This window comes from Vanacampus margaritifer, chromosome 11 (assembly GCF_051991255.1).
Source record: "Vanacampus margaritifer isolate UIUO_Vmar chromosome 11, RoL_Vmar_1.0, whole genome shotgun sequence".
In the NCBI taxonomy this organism is placed as follows: Eukaryota; Metazoa; Chordata; class Actinopteri; order Syngnathiformes; family Syngnathidae; genus Vanacampus; species Vanacampus margaritifer.
This window is the reverse complement of record NC_135442.1, coordinates 17,240,690-17,264,388: the sequence shown is the minus strand read 5'-3', so window position 1 is coordinate 17,264,388 and position 23,699 is coordinate 17,240,690. Positions and strand designations below refer to the sequence as shown.

Sequence of the window (23,699 nt, the reverse complement as noted above, 5' to 3'; positions counted from 1 at the left end):
CCTTGCACTCATAGTGGCTCATTGTCTTTGATTACAACGCCAAAATTCCTAAATGAAAACAATCTTATCGTTAGACAATTTTAATACTATTAACTCTTATGTGTTCACTCTTTATACAATATCATGCAGCTGCTAGGTCTCCACCAAGTGATGCAGAATAATTTACAGCAAGAAGAAGAGGCAGAGAAGGCCCCCAATAGTCATCAAGTAGTAATTCTTCCTAGGAGAAATAATTATGCCTTAGAGAGATAGTATAGTAGTTAAATGCTCTGTTTGTTGCAAGTGTGTTAAAGTATTAGTTGTTTGAAGGTTTTCCAATATAGTAACATCTATGCTTATTTCTGTAACATTTTGCATTACGTTATCAGGATAATACCGTTTTGTTAAAATAAATGATATGGTTTGGTTGAACATTTTACAGTATTACGCTAACTGGCAAAAAAACGGAAAAAATATTGGAGAAAAAAAGGGGGAAAAAACTCTGTAACTATGTGAATCTGTGGGTGCCAGACTGTGAAAATGCAGGGGCCAAATGTAGTTTTTAAGTTGTAATATTGCCAATCACCACTAGATAGCAGGCATTACTTAGTTGCGCTTATACGGAGTCTTATAATGACATATATTACGCGATTAGGCCTAATACTTTTTTGGAATGATATGCAGGACATTTTGTGTGTGTGTGTGTGTGTGGGGGGGGGGGTGCAACGCGCAAAATGAGTTCTGAATGTTATAATTTTGTATGCAAGAGAGCCCGTTCATTGCTAAATATATATATATATATATATATATACAGTATGTGGTGATTTTGTTGTTTGTTTAAAACTCTTTGTTGTTGGATTAGGATCTTATATTGTGGATCTTATATTAATTAAGAAATGTATTATCAAAAATGAAAGTATATTAACTCACTCACTCCCAGAACCCACTGGATTTTGACTCATTTTGCAAGGCCCACAGAATATTGTGTTCTATTGCTATAAAACATGAAACTTACCAAAAGAAAGATTAGAGTCTCTTCTTTCATCAGGAAAAAACAGTATAGCCCATTTGTATCTATTTCCGTTTTGCAGCAATTAGCTTAGAATATAGCTAAGTTTCATCATTATTCACAAACCTGTTGAAAACACTGAGAAAAAGAGCTTGTTGCAACATGGCCCTAGTCTGATCTCTTATACTCTGCTGCCACCTGCTGGCTATTTTTTTGTAATAACTACCATTGCTTTATGCCATCAAACCTTCTGTATGCCCATGTCTCATGTGTCGTACTTGTTTTGGCAACATTTCCCAATGTTAGGTTTGACCCCTGCATAGGTACTTGAGAATGAATTTTCATGAGCACTGCAGCCATACGGCGCTTTGAATCACAGCTTCCTGCAGGGGCCTCTTAGAAACACTAAACTCAACCTCCTCAGAGTACATGCTGCGATTTATCACTTTCAGAACGTTAGAAAAAGAGAAGCGAAAAAAAGAATCCCTTTTTGCTTTCGTCTGGTGTCCAAGTATCCTTTCTAGCATGACACCGAGGGACCAATTGAGAAAGAACTCTTATTTGCACTGCTCTGCGCTGTGTTATGTCTGAACGGAACAGAAAGCACACATTGCCTGCAGTCAGTAATCGCTAGGGTGGAAGAAAAGAATAGCTACAAAGCAGCTTAGCACATTTAGCGAGTGCTTATTAAGCCTCGTGCCTCCGCGTCGGCTGCCGAGAGATAAAGTCGAGCTATTTGCTTCAGACGGACGGCGAGTCTTGGGTATTTCTGATGAAATGCGGTGACATCGAGACGACTCGCTCGCTGGATGCTCTCCTCTGCGTAAAGCGCCAAGCTACACACCTCCGAGAGTTGCGCAGTTTGATACATATTTGTGTTGTCGAGCGTTTAGGCACTTAGAAGCTTTCTTAGTCACCGACCGCCTGGATTTGTGCTGTCGCTTTGTACAAGTTTTAATGCGACTGTTAAAGCTGCAGAACCTGCTCGCAATGGAAAGATGCCGATCAAGACCCATTTTAAGACAATGGAGAAGTGTGTAGAATCTTATCATGCGGTTATTTTGGGGGGGGGGGGGGGGTTCAGAAGAGGTACCTAAACTGTAAATGTAGAGGTCATAGGTTATGTTACATTAGCATATAAAATTAATATAATTTTAACCACCAGGATGTATAACATAAAATAACATAAAAACAAGAAAGAAAGAAAGACTTCAAAATATAAAGCAGTTTAGGAGTCACTGATGATGTAGTGATACATTGGCCTGGCTTTGGTGCAGGTAGCATCTGCTCAGTTCCCACACAGTGACTGTGTGAATATGAGTATGAAAAGGTTGTCAGTCTCTAAATGTGTCGTGTGGCTGATGGGCAACCAGTGCAAGGTGTATTCCGCCTTTTGCCAAAAGTCAGCTGGGATAGGCTCCAGCTCTCTGCAACCCTGAACATGACTGTATTTGGGACAGATGTGTAATCCCTTAAACCGGGTACACACAGTGATCAGGATATTTTGAACCCGATTCGCCCCTTTTGAGCAAATCAAAGCAGATTATTTACAATTAACATGCTATGTGTGGTGTATTAAAGAACAACCAACCTCAAGATGTTAAAACTTTGTTATATTTTCAACAGGAATATATGCTGTATACTTAAGTGTGATTTTTATTTTATTTTACAATGTTCATTAATTACCCCCCCCCTATTAATTTCAATAATATGCCCCAAAAATATGTTCTATGGCATCAAAGTACATTTTTGTATATAATCATATGCCTTTTAATTGCTATATTACATAGGTTGTGCCACACTTTACATTTTGCTGACATTTTTTACTGCCATCTTTCTATTACGGATACCCGAAAGAGCAGAACTTTGCGAACATATAATTTGTGTTAGGGTTGCAGAGTGCTGCCTCTCTGAGGCACTGTAGTGTTCGTCCTTCAGAATGCATGCGCCTCTAACTTAGGTTGTTGTATTCTATTTAGTGATGCACCGAATATTCGTCCGAAAATGGCAAGAATAGGCAGCATTCGGACGAAATAAAATTAAAGCAAAAATAATATGGCCGAAATAGGTTGTTGTGGTGACGCAAACAAAAAAAAAAAAACGTTGCCAGCAAGAGTCAAATGTTTAAATGTTGGCTGGCGTTTCACCATGTGCCGCACACCGGAGAAGAGAGGGGCGTCGCTTGGTAAAGTATTGTTCAGCATTTCAGCGGGTCGAAAAAAGAGAACGCTGCCAAGTACTACACTACAGGTGAGCCACTCTTTCTCCTGCAGTGCCTTCCTTTTTTCCTTTGATTCGACACTTCCACTTTTTCACTGGCATTCCGGTGGCCGTGCTAAATACGTTAGCTAATGCTAGCACTATTGCTATCAACAGTTAAACACTATCTCTGGGTGACTACAGACCTGCAGGACACTGTGTGTGACTTTGCAGTCGGTTCCCGAAGCTGATTGGCTGGTGCGAAGAAATGTATTTATTTATATTTAAACGTTGGTGAATATGTGAATGTGCGGATTTTAAGTGAGCCGCACCGTGTCCCGCTCCAAATACAAACAACATCCGCACCGCACCACACACATACGTGCCCGCCCGTGCAAACTACTGTACATTGACTATAAAGTGCAATCGCACCGCCTTAAAATGCTCACCCTGCCCGCTCTTTGGTGTTTAATGTAGCCTACCATTAGCCAACGTGTCTGTGGTGTGGAAAACATTTCAATTTATATTGTGCTTGTGCTTTGTTAAAATGCCAGTGCTAAATACATATTTTCTAATATTATAATTTCAATTAATTATAATAAATTAAATGATAGTAAAAAAAATTGCAGAATTTTTTTTCCGGCGTTTCAGTTTTCGGCCAAGCATTTCTCATTTTCGGTTTTGGCCAAAAATTTTAATTTCGGTGCATCCCTAATTCTATTAGTTCTCTACTAGGTGACACTAAATTCTAAAACTCTACACACTGTCTCTTTAAACGGGAAGTCAACCTTAAAAGTTTTTTGACAATAATATGTTATATGTGACCTCACTAGCCTAAACATGACATTCTGATAAATATTAGTTTTGTGGATTATGAGTTATGCAGCAAAATCCAGCCATTTTTATCCATTTCAAGTGGTGGCCATTTTGCCACTTGCTGATGATATCACATTTGCTTAACCCTCAGGCAACAACCAATCAGAGCTCACCTGTTGTCTGAAGCTGAGCTGTACCGTATTTAGACTAGTGGGGCTGCATAGAACAAATTATTGTAGCATGCAGCCATTTTTAGATCTTTTTCATCTCACCAGCGTTCAAATTTGCAAAAATGTGCCGTGTATCAAACCTTTCTGCCCACTTTATTCACTATAAGAAAACTCAACCAACTGAAATGGTAAATATTCAACAATGACAATCTAAATATTGGACAGAACTACTACTATAGCAAGCTGGTGGCGGAATATCACCTGGTTGACTCACATTGGCTGTTATTGCTGTTCAAGTTGGTATCCTACCTCATATTATTGCCACCATATAACTGTTGCGACCAACATTAACACAACACCAACCGTAAAATTATATTTAATCACTAATTTAATATTAAATAATTCTAATTAATTACACTGTCATTTGTTAAATTTGTATACGTATCAGTCACCAATGTTAGCGGCTAGTAGCTACTAGCTAGTAGCTAGCAGCGAGTACCCGGTAGACTCGTGACACTTAGCAGACTACTTTTCAAAGGCAGTTTAATAGGCAAAAATGAATCTCTACACTAACCTTTGATACTGACAGCCTGGCACAATTGCAGTTCCTACCAATCAATTTTTAACAAACCATACTTTCTCAAATGTGCTGCAATACGAGGCAAGAGTGCTACTGGTGTTTTGACATCGCTACCAGTCAGCAGCACCCCACCCGAGATTTATAAAGTCATACTTGAATAAAATACCCACTCCCAAGTACCTCGGTAATGGCCAACATTAATTTACAGTAGCATAGGAGGTTCAAGCATTTGTCCCTCATCCGGCTATTTGTACCAAAGTTACGCCACTGGAATAATGAAAATGTACTTTCGTCCTACTGTACACAGTGTTTCTTTAGTTGCGCAGTTGTTCTGTTTGAATCCGAAGGCTGTCGGTGGCTAGTTGCGCACGATCATCCTTAAAAGGCACTGGCAGGTTCTCACAACTCACCACTCGGCCTTGTGAAGCCCAAAGGGAACCAACAGCATTGTGACCGTCTCGGCTTACTTAAGCTTCCCTTTGTGTCGCTGCCAAATGCACGGGCCCGTCGCATGCTCGTTCTCACGTTATTGCCCTGTCGTGCGCAATCAAGCGCTTTGCTCACAGCTGACTGATTAAGCTATAAGAACGAAGGAGAGAGACAGAGTGACACGGAGCACTTTAAGTTACTTACTTGAAGTCAAAATCACGACACAATTGCCGCTTTGTGTCTGATGAAAGTAGCTGTTAACCTTTTAGTCGATCTCCACTGGAGTTCAGACATCAGACACCAATTGATGTTAATCAGACTAATGGCTGCTTTGACTGAATGTACAGTCTTAAATCCTTTCTATTTCTTTTAATATACAGTACAGAACAGGGATTTTACATTGTTCCTGCACACACACACACACACACGCACACACACACACATACAATCCGAACGCGACAGATCTACAATCTGACATTTCCTTTAAAACTTCAAAACTTTGATCTGCATTTTTTTTTACTCCAAATTCTACCCATTCATTAGTCCACCATTAGTAACCGCATCAGTTTGCTAGCCCGTCCATGACCGTGATTCGTTAACAAGGACAGACAGCGCGATACAGCTCTAATTGAACACTAGCTCAAATGATCCTCAGAACAGACACGGGAAATATTTCATGAGTTTGATGCAATTTGTTGAGAAAGTAGTAATACAAAATAATGAGTGTGATATCCCTGTAATTTTAATGGATGTCATTAAAAATATCACAAACTGTTTTAAATTACAGTTTTGGATCCTAATTTCCTATCAGTGCGGCAAAAGCCTTTTGTGGGTGATTTTGAAAATAATTGATAGCTGCTGTGAACCGCTTTAAAGACAGTGCTAAAACATGGTGACATCTTACGATCATCTCTGAAGCTTTTAATTACAAAGATTTACGTTTATCAAGCAATATCACATTTTACACGCTACAAGTTACATAAAAATATGACAACTCAATGCTGCATCCATAAAGACAATAATGTTCATCGATCTGAACATTAAAAATCTTGTCTTTGGATAGAGTATAATGAATAGTATGGGCCTCAATACCAATCCCTAGGTGACACCATAAGTAATATTCAAGAATGATGAGCATTGATTGTCAATCAGTACAAATTGCTTCCAAATAACTTTTAATCACTCCCATAGAATGCCCCAATATGAATTTGATCTAACTAGCAATATGTTAGAATATGTCTTAGCAAAATGAAATTAGTTTTTGCCCATGTTGAATTTTTAATTCATCTTGCCAAATAACTGAATACAAATTCACATTCATTCATTCAAAATGTCATGTTGGTGTCAACTTATTTTTTAAGTAAATGAATATGCCCCAATTGGATATTTTATTTTCTCTTACATCTGTTATTGTTTCACTTGATTTTATTATTGCATGTGCTGTCGATCTATTACTTCTGAATACATATTGACTTTGAGAGTAAATTGTACTGAAATAAAAATGCATCTAACCTTATATTGAACAGTTTTTCTAATATTTTTGAGAATTGTATAAGTAATTTAACGGGTGTATAGTTTGTAAAATGGTGCTGTGTGGAAAAATCTTTCCTGGGCATTTTTTTTAAAATATCGATAGCTGATGCCGTTTTACACATGGTGCTGAGATCTGATGGCATCTTTTGATCATCTCGAAAGCTCTTTAACTCAACAACAAGAAATGTATTATCAAAAATGAACTATATTAACTCATTCACTCCCTGCCATTTTCACTGAAGCAACTCCCTTTGCTCCTGGCTGTTTTACTGTTTTATGTCCACAAAATATTCTGTTCCATTGCTATAAAAAAAAACATGGAACCTACCAAAAGAAAGATTAGTTTCTCTTCTTTCATCAGAAAAAAAGAGTATATTTATATCTGTTTCCGTTTTGCAGCAATTAGCATTACAATATATCTAAGTTTCATCATTATTCACATTCTTGTTGAAAACACTGGGAAAAAGAGCTTGTGACAACTTGAGCTTGTTGCATGGCTCTGTCTGATCTCTTATACTCTGCTGGCCATTTTATGTAATAACTCCCATTGCTTTAAGCAACCTCTTCATGTCAGAAGCTGTATCAAAGCCTTCTGTGTGCTCTAGCATAAAAAAAAAACATAAAACAAGTATAAATAAGTTTCTGTGAGTGCAGAACAAAGTATAAAAAAACGTGTATATATATATATTTATATATATATATATATTTATTATGGGTTTGAATGAGTTAATTTCAATCAGGTTTATCACGCAAATATCACTTTTTACACTACATTTGTCATTTGTTACTTGTACTGCAACCATAAATACAACAATGTTCATCAGTTTAAACATGTAATATATTGTCTTCTTTGTAGTAGCAAATCCATTTTAATGGGAGACACTTTTCTGTTCTTAACAACCATTTCCATGCCAGTGTTTCAAAGAGCAAATGCATACTGCTGCAAGCAGTTGCCATTGTGTTCAACATCCCATCATGATGTCCCCCTTTAAATAGCAAACTAGTTGAAATAGAGAATCAACAGCATGTCTCCTTGCAGCCAAGTAATGCACTCCATTTTGTTGATATTTGATTAATTTCTCATTGACTTCCTAACAATCAAATTAATCAAATATTATGCCCTTCCCCAGCTATCATAGTGTGATTTTCCCCCAAAGACCCCTGCTCTGTTTACAGCATTAATTAAAGGATACAAACAAACACTTGGATACATTTTGTTATTTCCTTTTCAGAGCACAGCAAATGAGTAAAAATATGCAAAAGTTAAGTGACAAAAGTTTTTGGCCAAAATTGGGTCAAGAAAAAGGAAAAAAGGGGCCATCAAAGGGGAACAAGAGTCCGATAATCATAACATCCACATTAACGCAGCTTCAAATGAAAGGCTGCAATGACGAATTGGAGCAAATGATGCACTATTGAAGAAAACAATCAAATATTAAAAGAGGGCATAGCAATGTGCCCCTGTGACATCAAGGCGATGAATCAAATGGTCATCATTGCCTCCATTTAGTGTAAGAGAAATAAAAGAGGTGTCATGGAGACCCGGCTGGCCCAGGCTCATTAGCCACATGGGAAAACCAACACCCACAACCATAGCAAGGATGTGATTCAGGCAAATCAGGTCGTTATGATAATGCGGATTCTCAGAATAAGACACTCTTGCTCTTGTGTTCTATTTTGTGGCATATTTGCCCAACAAAGTCAAAACATAAAACTAAAACATAAAATTGGTTCTTTCTTTTGATGTGAAATCTTTGAGCTTTAGGATGAATCCAATTGGATTAGGATTTTAAGTAAGGTCCCCCTTTTTATGGTATTTCATGTTATGTTATTACTTAAGTAAAGTGGAACAATATGCTCTGGAATGCTAATTAACCTCTGATTTGTTCGACTTTAGAAAGAGTTTTCTCCATTGGAAATAATGGATGGCTGCACAGTAGTAATTGGTTAGCACATCTGTATTAAGGGAAGTTAGCCCCTGTCAAATGTGAAGCCTTTAATCAGTGTTCACTGCTCGGGTCCTAAAAATTATGTCAAATCTGAAAAAAATGGTGTAAAAATTGCAGAGTTAAATTTGTGGGAGTTCATTTTAACTCCCATAGTGTAATTGTAATGTTTTCAGAATTAAATTGTGTGTAGAGAAGGTTTTATTTCACAGAGTTGATCGCCTAGAGTTCAATCTAAATCTAACCTCCGCAGAGTGTTAGATTGGCTCCGCCTTTCATCTGCTCGTCTCCAGTTTGAGAGAGACAAGTATCACTGGGAAATACTGACAGTCTTGAAAGACAAAACTAGTTAATGAATTAATTTTCAGTCTGACTGTGGTCAACGTTAACATAGCCTACTTTACTCTCCTCAAAAGAGGTGTTAAAGTTAAAGTTGAAATTTCGGCGAATGCGCTTTCTTATTTTCGACGAGGAGAACGAAGCCTCGAAGAAAAAAAATCTGCCCGTGTACTTTTTCCAAGGCTTCGCTTTAAAAAAAAAAGTCAGAGTTTCGCTAAACGCGGAAGCTTTCGTCCGTGACGGGCCGATGTTGACGTAACCACATTTTCGGCGAGTAGTTAATGCCTCGAAAAAAAAAAGTTTTTTAAAAAACAAAACAAATACAACTTACAGGTTAAATTTAGTTATTACACCCAAACCACTAAGCACCTTTGTGTGCCTGTTTAGTTTAATGGTTAAGGTTACTACCTACGTTGCCGGAGATCGCTGGTTCGATCCCCGTTGTGGTAAATCTTTTAGGAGTCATCTTTTATGAGTGTCTGAGGAGAGTTAAATGTCTACTCCTGTAGTGTTAAGTAACTCTGCTTAGTGAGTTAAAAATGTACTCTCTCCCAGTGTTAGCTATTTTACAAGTGTTAATTTGACTATGGAAATTGTGGAGCCATATAAACTCTGAACAAGTGTTGAAATCAACTCTGTGAGAGTCAATTCATCACTGAGCTTTTTGCTGTGTACTGTAAGTACATGGCAGGAATATCCGTTAAGATTATTTTTGGGATGTTGGAGCGTCCTTACGATTGTCGGGAGGGGAGATTTGGGGCTGCAATCTGACAAATTCTCCTGCCGTGTGAACCAGGCTTTAGGTATAGTTCTAAAAGTTATAAATGACACTACACTACTCACAACATTTTTTAGATATTTGGCTTTAAGGTGAAAATTTATGGAAATTGTAAAGTTCATGTTACAGTGATATCATATCATGAAAGTAAGACATTTAAGTAGAAGGATGCACGGGTGATTCAAAAGCTTAGAGAATGTCACATTAAGTTCACCTGTAAAGGTTTGAATGCATTTTAGATTTGTCCTGAAATTTCACCGGAAAGCTAAATATCCCTAACTTTTTGAGAGTAGTGTATGTTGTGCAATCTGTTATTTGCACCACTGTCTGCTAAAAATAAATGAAAAGTAACCAATAATTGTTTTTAAATTTTTGTTGCGTTTTCCTGTTATACCGAATTCGTACCGAACCGTGACTCCAAAACCGAAGTGTGTACCGAACTGTGACTTCTGTGAACCGTTACAACCCTAGTTGATATTAAGCTGACGTTTGCAAAGTTATGGGAACATGTTTTGATAGCATAAAAGACAAGTCAACTCGTAAACATGAAACATGTGACATGATTCTTTTTTTTTTCAGTACAAGAACAATACAAGTCAATATACAAGGGGAAACTATTTCGTGTGCAGATAGTAGAGACCCTTTTTTTCATTTTGCCAAATTATCAAAATTCATATACAGGTAGTATATAATTAAATTACTTGTGAATTTAGGTACATTTCTGAGACTTACAGGAGTTGAATGAGTACTTTTTTTTACACAGTAAACAGAGTGTGAGTACTTCACCTGTGCAAATAACAACAACACACACTCGTCAACCAAGAAATCAAAACCAAAATTTACCTGGAGACGAAATGGGCTCTACAGCCTTATGGGTCCAAGTAGACCTAGAAAATAAAGAATACATCACCGTTTTATTCTTAAAATCTGACAGAACAAGACAATAAAAAGCACCAGACTGTAGGAAAAGGGCCACACAAATGATTATTAGAACAGGTCTAATCTTAAACCCTGCATACAGTCTCAACAACCCAAAATGTTGCATTACCATTTATCTGTATAGTAAAAGAAGTAGCTTTTGACATTTAAAGTTTATTTTAGGATGGCCCAGCCAAAAAGAGAGAATTCAAGTGACAGCCCTTCCTTCCGTGCTCCATCCTCTTAATTGCACGGTGGACAATTGTGAGGCACTTTGGGGAATTTGGCCAGCGACGCGGCACAGATTAACAGTCCCAGCACGCTTTGTTGCTGCTGTATTTGCATGATAATTAGTCGATGGCAGCGCGTGTGTGCGTGTGTGCTCATTTATTTATTACTTCACTAATATAGGTACACAGGGAGCGAGTGAGCAAGCCCATGAGCAAGAAGAGAACACACAACAATGTGCATTAATTAAAGTGATTAAAGCATCCAACTGAACTTTGCCTTCGTGTGTTTTTTCAACTAATGAGCAAAGTGGCAAATGACTGGTTGACTTTTATAGCAATTAATTGTACCGTTTCCATTCATTTATCCCTATTCATCTTGTATTTGCACTCTTAAGCCATCCCATTAATCTGGGATCTTTTTCTATTGATAAACTAGTACCGGTAAGTGGAACATTCGCTTACAAGCAGGGTTGTAATAGTTTTGGATGTTTCATTATATTTGGTTTTTATTTCATTTTGACTTAAGTTTTTTAAATTCAGTCAGGTTAAATTAGTTCTTATAGCGGGTTTTTTCATTTTTATTTATTCCAAAGTGCTTTGTTTTAGTTTTAGTATTAGTTTTAATTTATTTTTTAATCTATAGTATTTGTTGAGTGCAAGATAATTATATATATATATATATATATATATATATATATATATATATATATATAAATAATTTAAAAAAAAACTGTTCGACCTTCCTTCTTCCATACAGACGAACAGTAATACTGAAATAAATTGTAACTTAAGATCAACCCCAAAAGCTCATGTATTTCAGTTACGTTTCAGTTATCTTTTTTTTTTAAACACTGTTTGTTTGTTTTTTTCATGAACAAAAATGTGTTTTTCTCTTTAAATTTTTGTTATTTCATTAACTTTAATAAACTTGCTTACAAAAAGCTTAACTTATGAGTTTTTTTTGCATTATAAGCCGTTGTTTGGTTGATTTTTTATTTTATTTTTGCTCAATGTTACTAGACAAAACCTGAATTATGAGCATGCTTCAGATATACCTTGGCAATTGCCGATTATTTCAACTTTTCATGATTCAACATGTAATGAATGTTTAAGGCATAGAGAGGGGATTCACTCTAAATTAGTGGTGTCAAAGTCCGGTCTTCAAGGGCCTGAGTCCTGCATGTTTTAGAGGTTTCCCACGTTCAACACAGCTGATTCATATTCAAGCTCATCAGCAAGCTCTGCAGGAGCCTGATAATTATCCTGATCATTGAATCAGGTGTGTTGGAGTAGAGAAACCTCGAAAATATGCAGACCCTCGAGGCGACCGGATCTTAACACATGTGCTCTAAACCTATTCAGATTTTAAAGGGCTGTTTTTAGCTTTTGTAAAAAAAAAAAAAATAATAATTAAATATTAATGATTTTCTGTGCAACGGTCTTATAAATTATGTTTTCACCCGCCTTTTACAAAGACGTCTCCCTATGAGTAAGGGAGCAGTTGCTTGAAAAAAAATCAAAAATCAAAGCACCTCTTCATTGTTCCATCCACCTTCTTCCCATTGCATTGTCCCGCGAAACAAAGAGAACCATCTCCCTTTCTCTGATTGGAGCCAATAGTGGCAAAGAGGTTTGATTTGAGGGATGAGGATGCTATTTGCCTAGAGAAAGCCCGGGGATGAGAGGCATCATGGCGCTGGAAACTGAATCAGGCTGTCAGCTGGCATCTAGCGATAATTGCTTCCCATGGCAGGACCCCGCTGGCCCCCGTGAATGACGAGTGGCGCAGCTTCGAGGCAAGAATCTATATTTCAGGCCGGTCGTAATTGTTGTATGAATGTAAGGCTACTTTTGTTTGGGCCGGATTTTGATTGACACCTGCTGACCATAGGGATCGTAGGGCATGGAGGGAGGGGGTTCGTCTCAATTTAGCAGTTACTCAAAAGACAAGACGCAAAATTGAAAGGAAAGCAAGAAAAGATTGATGATATGAAATAATCACTAAAACTTAACATATAATATTATCAATATATCAAGCCAGTACTGGTTCTGACAACGCTACCACAACTTGGCTCGGGGTGGCTGAAAAAGACCACCCGTCAAAAATTTAAATATCAGACCCTGATTCTAATAAAAAGTCCAAAACATTTAACACACAAATTCTCTAAAATATGATTTATAATTTAAGTGACCATTCATTGGTGCTGTGTGTAACGATTGGCACATAGAATTAACCATGAAGCCTGATTAAATGAGTTAATAAACATGATCAAACCAGACATAATAATTTCATCGACACTAAAATCTACTGGGAGCAATGCATGTATAATGTATTTTAAGCTTCAGGACATGTATTGATCAGTAATTGCCTCTATAAGCTCTTTAACCAGACACATCTGAAGACTTTACCTAGAAGGGTTGCTCAATCAAAATCAATAGTCACACAGTACATATCAATACAGGTAGTTTAGAATTTTTGGACAGTTGATGACCCAAGACTCATTTTGGGTACCAACCGCAAGTTTGGGAATTCCCTCTTTAAACCATCCTTAAATCTAATTGATCAGGATCTTTAACTCTGATCTGACTCGTGTCCGTTTGCCACCCAGGGAAGCTATCACTCACCTGTCCTAAGCTAATTCCACACAGTGTCAGGCATGGAATTGGATTCTAGGTTGGAGGAGTTGCCCAAGTCCGCCCTTGATGTCTGCATGTCACGGCGCCCCTCTGGCATGTCACTTCAATGCCGAGTGAACATGCTAAAATTCCTTGCGGGCTAAAGTGCCATCGCTGGCTATCTTGGGCAACGGGGAAAATCCCAAATGACATCCTCTTTTTTACCCCCCTGCTGCAAAGAAAGACGAAGAGTGTCATTCAGGGAATAGAATGTCAGAGGAGGTTGTGCCTGTGTGACACTGGTGTCCTATTATGTGTCAACAGAAGTAGCTTGGAAGTGGACAACCTTTTGAAGGGTCAAGGATGAAAGATTAACCCCCTAAATATTTCCCCCCACCAACATATGGACTTACTGACTTGTGGTCCATAAGCCTGCTTGATGCTTAGCGGTGAGGTATTCTAATTGACAGCTGTCATTAGGAGTGACCTCTCCATATCCTTCCACGGCCTGTCACTCCCAAACTGCCAAGGGAGGCGGGAGCTGGTGGACCAGCAGGGTTCTAGGCTAATAATTAAGCATCGTTGCGTGTCTATTCGCATACTAGCCTGTCTCTTGGTATCCCATCCACGCTTTTGACACTATCCAGGGAGATGCAACTGACCAATGACAGCCGTTGTGCGAACTGATTGACAGGAAGAGAAGCATGAGTGATGTTACCAACCAATCCTGTCTGTAATGATTCTCTTGTACAGTAGACTAACCAATGACTGCTGAGGGATGTAACAGACCAAATACAGATGTTGTCCGGAATGACTGACATATAGACCGACCAATGACAAAAGGCATATGCAATTGACCAATTATTACTGAGGGATGTAAAACGACTAATCACTGGTGATGTCTGTAATGACTGACTTGTAAACAGACCAATAAAGAGTGAGTAATTTAACTGACCAACCACTTGGCTAAGAAAAGAAAAAAAATCATCTAGTCTACAAATCTATATCGTCCTGTGTTTTTTCTTTTTTAACTGATGATTGACTAATGAATAAAAGCTATATACTGAATAATCACTGGTTAGTCTGTAATTATTGATATGTAGACTGAACAATAAAAAGTAGGGGTGTCCAAATGTGTGTGGTAATTTTGAGTTAATTTACAGTTCCTTTAACAGCACAATTTTTTTTAACGCGCGATTAATGACCGCCCCTTCCTTGGAAAGCCTGTACTGGGGAATTCCAGTCGCAACACAGCAGACTTGTCCATGTCAAAAATTAGCAGTAAGAAATTTAATAATAATGCATATGTTTGTGGAGACTGGGGTTAAGTTGTATTATACAATTTAAAAAAATTGCAGAATTTCACAAGTTACTTCATGTTAAAGATTAGATAGCTCTTAATATGAAAAAAAAAAGCGCTGTCGCCAACATCTTACAAATGCAATTATGCCATCTTGTGGCAGAAAAATGACCTCAACACAAATCAATATCACACTCGTTTTTTAACACTCTTTTTAATTTGAACTAAATTTTATAAATCATTATAAAATTACTGCATCAATGACTAAAATATGCAGCCATATTTCGATTAGTTTAACCTTTTTTTTCCACTTTTAGGTTAAGAGCATGAAATCTTTAATTATTTAATTTATAACAGATATGAAATTTGTGATGAATCGTGAGTTACCTATTGAAGTCGTGCGATTAATTACGATTAAAAATTTTAACCACCTGACACCTACATAAAAAGTGATGGGTGTAATCGAACAATCACTGGTGCTGTTTGTAATGATAGACAAATGGACTAACCAATGAAGAGTTTGATGACCCCGGTGCTGTTTGTAATGATATACAATATATACAGATTAACCAAAGAAAAGCGAGGGATGTACTCGACCAATATCTGTTTCTATGTGCATTGACTGACATGTAGACTAATCAGTGACCAATCTGGTGTTATCTGTGACTGTCCAATGAATAGTGAATGACGCAATGGAGTAATTAATGACAAGTAACTTATAGACTGACCAATGACGTGAGAGTCACCCTTAAACCTGCTTACTGTTTATCCTCGAGGCCCTCGTTACAAAATTGCCCTTCCACGGCCCGTCAGTCTCCAACCGCCGCTTGAGCACCACGTGGGGGTGCGCTTGGGAGGGAGGGGTGTGAAGGTGTGCCTGTGCATAGAGGGCCCAGTTTTGTGCAGGCAGCCTTACAGGGGTCCTCTTGTAAACAAACTGCAACAACTAGCGTGATTGTACGCTGAACTGCAAATGAGATGAGGGAGTCGCACCTCGCATGCATACAAGCGGTTTCATATAAACATAGCAGGTGCATATACGCTCTCGCGCGCACACACCAAGGTTCCTGTGCAGAATCTTAAGTACCTTATGCAAACTGTATGTTTGCTGGGGAGGCTCAGGGAGGCAGAGCGCGCTGATGATGAGTGGCTCATTATGGCAACAGCAGCGGCAGTACACACTGGGTATCGCATAATCAAAGCCTGGGGGTACGTATTAATTATCCTTTTGAATAATGATGAAATTTTAAAAAGCTTTCTCCTTAAGGCTCACATCACAGCGAGATGAAACAAAGCGCAGCACAGCTTGCGCGCCCGGGCCCACATGTGTTTTTACATCTGTTCAGGATATTTCAATTTGATGCTCCACGAGCTGAGCGCCGAGATTAAAGGATAATAATGTGTCATCCAAGCGCGCCCGCCATCGCTTTTCCACGGCGAGTAGCGGCAGCTTTCAGGAGGAGCTAACAGCCGTCACGGTCGACGTCGACGCATGTGTCTCCTGCATGTCTGCAGTCAAGGGGGCACGGGCGCACCCGCAACCCCACCCTTCACTCGGAGGGAGTGGTTGACTTGTCTCGTGATTTGCTTGGAAGAAATATTTATGTGCTGATTTTTCTTCTTTTCTTCCCTCCACTTTTCATTGTCTTTAATGAACATGATTCCAGATTGTTCCGGAATCTATAATTTAAAGGGGAGGCTAATCTGTTGTTTGCGGTGAACTGATGCTGAGGGTTGAGGCTCCCATTGGTGACACTTAATGGACACTCACTGGCCGCTGTACCAACAAATAATGCATCTCCAAAAAATAATAACAGAGTTTTGAGTGACAATGTCAAGGAGGTACTCATTAAAAAAATAATAATAATCATCACCAGGTGCCTTAACGCTTTTGACACTGCACTTGAAGATGCAATAGACCAATCACAGGTCCTGCCAGTAATGACTGACAAATAAAACAACCAATGAAGCATGAGTTACGATGACCACTTACTGATTGGCCTGCGGAGTTAGCCATGAAGCATGACTGACCTACAACCAGTACCTTGTAATGTGTGTTTTATGTATTGAAAAATGGAATTTGTACTCAAGTACTTCGATCATAAAAGGAATTTTCTTTGCCTCAGGAAACTGTGTATTTAAAATTCAAGGGACGATCAAGCCACTATTAAGCCCTTTTCACACTGCACTCACTCATTGTGAAGGAGTCACATGGCAACGCGAAACTACCAGTTTACAGTGAGCCCATATTTGGAAGTAGAAACAGAAATGTTGCCGCTTGTTAGACTCTACATCAAGATGTATAGTTCATTGCTGCAAAAGAAAGCCCTGACTCAGTTTAAGGAAGAGGATGACGACACGATCAGCAGAAAAAAAAATTAATGGCTTTGTGCATTTTGACTTTTTTAAAATTATTATTATTTATTTATGTATGTATTTTCAATCAACGTGATCATCATAGCTCTCTTTTTGGTGTGTGTAAGTGCGTGCGTGCGTGTGAGCTTGTGCTCATAATTCACCTGTTAAAAATACCATACCGTGTCAGGAGACCAGAGGAAGGATCAAAGAAAAAAAATATGAAACAAAGTGAAATCCAGCACCAACCAGACATCACCTACTACCCAGAGAGTTACAAAATCAGACTCTTTCACCAACCCCAGAAATATCTAAATTCCAACAAATTAGGGAGACCTAAAGAGACCAGAGGAAAGATTAAAAAAAGGAAGGAAAGACAGATGAAGCAGGGTGAGATCCCCAAACACCAGCCTCCACTGAATTAGCGACCAGTGGGAGAAGCAAATTCTGTTTGAATTTCAGTAGATTTTCGGTAGTATTTGGATAGTTTAAACATGTCATTACTTGTAAATAACACAAAGACACTCTGCCCGGCTCCTCCCCAATTGGAGGCTCTATAGAATATTTCCCAATTCTGGGCGCCTTGCCGTGCCGCCCAGCAACGCTCCATTGCGTGGCCCTTGCCCCTCACCACATACACAATGAATGAGCTTTTAATTAATGTTTTTTTTTAGATGATTACGTCACATACACGAGGAAGAAGTTGGATCCATCTGAATGAAGGAAGAAAAAAAGTGCCAGAAAAACAACAATGTGGAATCACTGGCGCTAAATACTGACATGTAGATGAACCAATGAAACTTGATTGATGCAACTGTCAGTAGTAGGGGTGTTAAAAAAAATAGATTCTGCAATATATCGCGATATTACACCGCACAATTCTCGTATCGATTCAATATGCAGCTGAATCAATTTTTAAACATCAGTTTTTGATGGAAATATTCAACAAATGTCTTGCTTATGGTTAGGGTTCACACTTGATTTGAAGAATGTTATATTAATGGAACGTTAAACCTTAAAATTTGATTTCAATGCTGTTCAAACATGAAACAGATTGCAACCCGTTTGTTAATAAATACAGTGGCTCACAGTTATAAGCTTGAATTATATTTTCATACAAATCTTACAGTGTGCATGTACAAGTTTACTAATTAGTAGTTTCTAAATTTGAGTTTTTAAAAATGGCAATAATTGATTTATAGCTTTGTATCAGGATTAAGCGGTATCGAATCGAATTGTGACTTATGAATCGTGATACGGATCGAATCGCAATTCACACCCCTAGTCAGTAGGGCTGTGTGTAATGATTGTCATGTTGACTGACCATTGAAGCATAAGTGACATACCTGGCCAATTGTGGATCATTGTAATGCAAGGATGACTGTGTCAAAGATTTTTGACTATCATCATTGGAATACTGTACAAGTACTTTTTAAATTTTGAATGATGTTGACATGTTTGAGGTAATGAATTCAAAGGTTATTACGCTAGATGCTGTTATTTTATAGCATTCTGAGATTCACATTTGTCACCTCCCTCTTTAGGTGAAGGAAGGGGGAGCGAGGGAGGAAGTACTCACCTATTTAATTGAATTAGAGATGAGACAGAGGGAAGGAGTCACGTCTCCTCGCTTCCACCTCTCTGCACGGCGCACCCTTGACACCTGATGGTATAAAGAGACGTCACCGCCACGCGCCACCGTAATGCCTGTAATTACTCTGAACTCAGAGAAATAAATAAATTTGCTGTTTTCTTTGTGAGTGTCTGACAGGTTTCCCAGCATAGGAAATTGTGGCGTGCGTGCACGTGGGCGTACAGGTTTTTGTTGCGGTGTGTCTATTGTGCATGCGTTTGTGTTTACATGCTGCGAGGCACTTGTAAAAGAGACGATCAGACGGGGAGGAAATGTTGACAGCTACAGTGGAGTTTGTTTTTGCCTTCTCTTCTTGACGGTGATCATGTAAAGGCAAACATCAGGCTCGGTGGAAATACAAAGTTGAGAGTTTTCTCACATAGTTGCCGGTGCAACTAAATTGACCAATGAAGATTGAGGGATCGAGCCACCAATCACTGGTGCTGTATGTAATTACTGTCATGTCGAATGACCTACAAATTTTGGCCGATGCAACCAACTAATTCCAGGTGCCGCATGTAATGACTGATAGACTGACCAAAACCGATCTGTTAGTGAGTGTCATGTAAAGACTGACATGAAGAATGAACAGAACAATGAAGTGTGATGGATGCAAGGAATTAATTAATCTGTCTGTGCGTAACGTTTGCCATGTAGACCGACCAATTAAGATGAACAAGACCAATCACTAGGTCATGTAATGAGTGAAATGTAGACTAGTTAATTAAGGCACAAAGTGTGTACCGGTACATGGAATTTGATCAATGCTGCAGTGATTGGTCAGGTACATTAATCACTCTTTATTTTTCAATCTACATCAATCATTCCACAAAGCGCAGTAACGTAACACTTCATCGATATTTCCACATGCCACTTGATACACGCAATACAAGTCTGGCCTGTTACATCAGTAACTCTACATTGTTCCATCTGCATGTCAATTATTATACACGCTTGCAGTGTTCTTACGAAGAGGAAAAAAATAAACCACCCGACACAGCTTTGCTAAGCTGAATTTTAACATGACAGTCAGGATTGAACTGACAACATGTACTGAATGAGCACAACATTAAAAATGGCTAAATTTGCTAATAGTAATAAAAGTGTGACTTTTCTTTTTTTAGGCTGTCACAAGACAATGCATTCGCGTCAAGAAATTCTCTACTGCTATCTGTTTTTTTATGCACCAAGATCTCAATCAAACAAGATCTTAACTGTGTCCTGGGTCCCTTTCCTCACAATGTTTCTCTGTGCCCCGCCAGTTTTTCTTCTTTTTTGAATTGTAATTAATCACATGACTAGTTAACACACAGGTGTACAATACAACAAGTAATGTACAATACAAAAATTCTAGGTTTTCATACTCTTAACAAAAGTGGGGAGAAAAAATATTAAACTAAAAGAAATAGTTCAAATGAATTTTTGATGTTTATAGCCGTCAATGTCAGTGAATATTTTTAAAGAAAAGAAAATTCGGAGCGTCAGGCAATTAAATTTTTTGAGCGTAATTAATTGCATGACTTCACTAGTTAACTCGCGATTAATCACAAATTTCATATCTGTCTTAAATGTGCAATAAAAACAATTCTAGGTTTTCATACTCTTGTTAACAAAAGTGGAAAAACAATGTCAAACTAATAGAAATAGTTACAATGAATTGTTGGCGTTTATAGCCATCAATGGCAGTGAATGAGTTAACTGTGGTTGACTCATATTTATATCATGTAGTTCTACCAAGAGTGAAAAAACTAACAGAGATTCCAGTATTGGAAAAAACTAAGAAAAAAGTATGGAGTGAGTAGAATTCCAACCAGAAACTACATGGAAACGGGGGCTGGGGGGTGCAGACAGACTTTCCCCAATTGGACACTCAATAATACTCAGTCAACGGAGAGGATGACGGTGTGGCAAGCACAGAGTTTCTCAAAACGCGTCGCTCCGCTCTAAAAATATTGAAGGTTTGTTCATGCCAACACAACAAATAATAATCGTGGAATAAAACTAAAAAGTGGACCTCTGAGATCCCTCTCACAAGCCCATTTTGTCAAAAAAAAGGAGAAGAAAGTAGAGGTACGCTCTTCAAATTTAGGGAGTAAAAGTGAATAAAGTCGCTAGAAATAAATACTCAAGTAGAGATAACTGCAAAATCGACATCAATACAGTAACAAAGTATTTATACTTGTTACTTCCCACCATTGAACCCATTACACAACATCAGTGAATCGCCATTGTCACTCATGCTACATGGGTAACTCTACATGTCAATCATAATATGTAAGACAACCTGCAAGTTACACGGCATCACTCAAAGCACCAACTTCGCACTCTGGCCCAAAGTCAGCTGGCATAGACTCAAGCCCACCCGTCACCCTAAGGAGGACGGCGTGTATAGCAAATGTATGGACTTACTGTTCATTGGTCAATGGTCAGTCCATATGTCAGTCATTACATTTCATACCAGATGTTGGTCCGTTGCATCGATCACACCTCATACTATACGTCAGTTTACATCCATCTATCGCATTTTCTATTAGCTGGAACATATGTCAGCTGACTTTGGGCGTAAGGCAGGTTACACCATGGCTAAGTCGCCAGCCCTTCACACTCACTTTCGCACCTACGGACAATTAAGTCTTAAATGAACCTAACATGCATGTTTAAGGAATGAGGGAGGAGCTGAAGTAATCAGTAGAGATATCGCGCTCTTCGCCTACTTTCCCAAAATGAACTGTGCGGCTCAAAGCAAACATGAGTGTTCCATTGAAGGTATTTGTTTCCATTTGGCGGCTATTTGGCAAAGATGAAGCTGGATAAATATGTGATTCACTCAAAACCGCCGCTCTCTCCTCCTCATCTTCTTTTGAGTCTAAATAATTGAACAGAGCAAAGAAAGGCCTCTGCAGGGTTCATTTTGAGTTTCCACCCGCTCGTGAGCTCGCGACAGCACATCGCCCGTGTCGGGAACTCACTCGCAAGCTTTGGAGAGGATGTGAGAGCAGGTGCACTGAGCATGGGTTCCGCCTCTTCCTCCTGCAGCACGCTGGCAAAGATTTGACATATTTAAAATAAACCCAGAGCGAAGGAAGGAAAACAACTTACATCTTACGTTTATCGGCAGTAGCTTGGGGGAAAGTGACGTCGGATTCCTAGCGCGGAATGCTATTTCTCGACTTGTGTGCGCGAGATGGCGGTTTTGCACGCATGACCGGAGGCCTTTATGATAATGAACGATACATGCATCAATAAATAAATCATAGCAACTCCGCCAACGTTGCTATTTTGTGAGTAGTCGCTCCGCTTTTGAGTTCGTAAACACTTAAGACGAACAATCCACCTGAGACCGCCACCGCAGCCTTTCCTCATGATCCATAATTAAAAAGGGAAAGTGTAAAGATGTAATTGCTACGCTGTTGATTATCTTGATTACCATTATTAAATACTTTTTAAAGATACATGACTTGCAGCCATATTTAGACGACCTAACTTATTCATCAGGCAGCTGTTTGCTCAGCTCACAAATGCATAGTAGTGGTTGTGTTGTTCCGTGAGAGGGAGGAGCCAAATATGTTATTTTACTGGAAACAAAGTAAGGAAACACTGTGTGTGTCTGAATTGCCTTCAACAGGATTCACTAGGAAATTACATGAAAATGACCAAAACGAAATACTTTTTTTTTTAAATAGAAAAAAAAATGAATAAAAAAAAAGCACGACTTTTATCTGGATCTGCACTAAAATATATAAGAAATATATTTTATAAGAAAATATATAATATGTAAGAAAAAAATATACACAAGAAATATATTTTTGTGTCATAATGCTCACTAAATGTCATACAAACTGTCCTTAATTGGCATTTGCCGTTTTTTGTGAAAAACATTCAACTTAAAAAATATGTGATGAAACAAATATGTCCAATGAAAAGCATATAACTTCAAATATTGTGATTTTTTATTAATATTTTCTTTTTGATTAAAAGCTTCGAAAAAACAACAACGTAAAGTTAGGATATGCTATATGCACTTTTCAATTGACACTGCCAGCATCTTGGTCTTTTTTTGTTTTTTAATATAAAATACATAGGAAAAAACACTGTCTTTGTGTTTGAAGAATAAATCAGAATATTTGGAATTAAATGCATTTCATTGACCTTTTTTGTTCTTGTCTCTGTTTTGGATTATTCATTTATTTTTATTGAAGCTTTTGAAATTCATTTTTTTGTGTTTTAGATTAAATGCACTGCATTTTTTTTTTTAAATTGCATCTAATCTGACACTGACTATAAAATATGAACAGCATTCAGCATATCAGAAGCATTTGAGTGTAACAGACAGTTATACTACAAATTGAAAAATATGCACAGTAAAAATTCACAAAAAGTATTTTGATTAATATTTCTATACATTATTTCTATTAATTGAAAGGGTATCAGAGCATTTTCTATATACGTGGGGGGGCTGATCCTGTGTAGAAATGTATTGAAAGGGGCTTTTTGCCAGCAGTCATACTGCCCTCCATTGGTCAAATATCACACTACAACAAATGAGTTGTGCCACTGAAGGAGGAGCTCTGGGTATCAGCCTACTAGGTCAATGCAATCGTAAAAACACGGTTGGATTCATAATCTTACAGTGTCAATCAGAAGGGAATGTTTGGGGTATGGTATTTGTATTGGAAGTCATTAAGATTGTGAAAGTGATTTTTCTTTGGATGTGCAAGACTGTCTTTGATCAAGGACGGGGGCAAAAACAATCAGATAGATGCAAATTGTGGAGATAAATTAAAATATGCCATCATCAAAGCTGAATGACAGGTGAAGTCATTTGATTTGTTGCATCAAGTGAGCAAACAACACAAACTGGATTGGTCT

At 38.2% G+C, this 23,699-nt stretch overlaps 1 protein-coding gene across 5 annotated transcripts in view; it reads right to left on the bottom strand.

The window, feature by feature from the left end:
• asmtl (acetylserotonin O-methyltransferase-like) overlaps window positions 1–23,699 on the bottom strand; it is an 80,216-nt gene that overhangs the window by 41,572 nt on the left and 14,945 nt on the right. For all 5 annotated transcript variants that reach the window (XR_013295981.1, XR_013295982.1, XM_077580453.1 and 2 more), the window contains exon 15: window positions 10,622–10,665. Coding sequence is in view for 3 of the 5 variants with exons in the window: in XM_077580453.1 (XP_077436579.1) it covers window positions 10,640–10,665 (26 nt within the window). In the remaining 2 variants the exon portion in view is untranslated. The remainder of the gene's footprint in view (window positions 1–10,621; window positions 10,666–23,699) is intronic.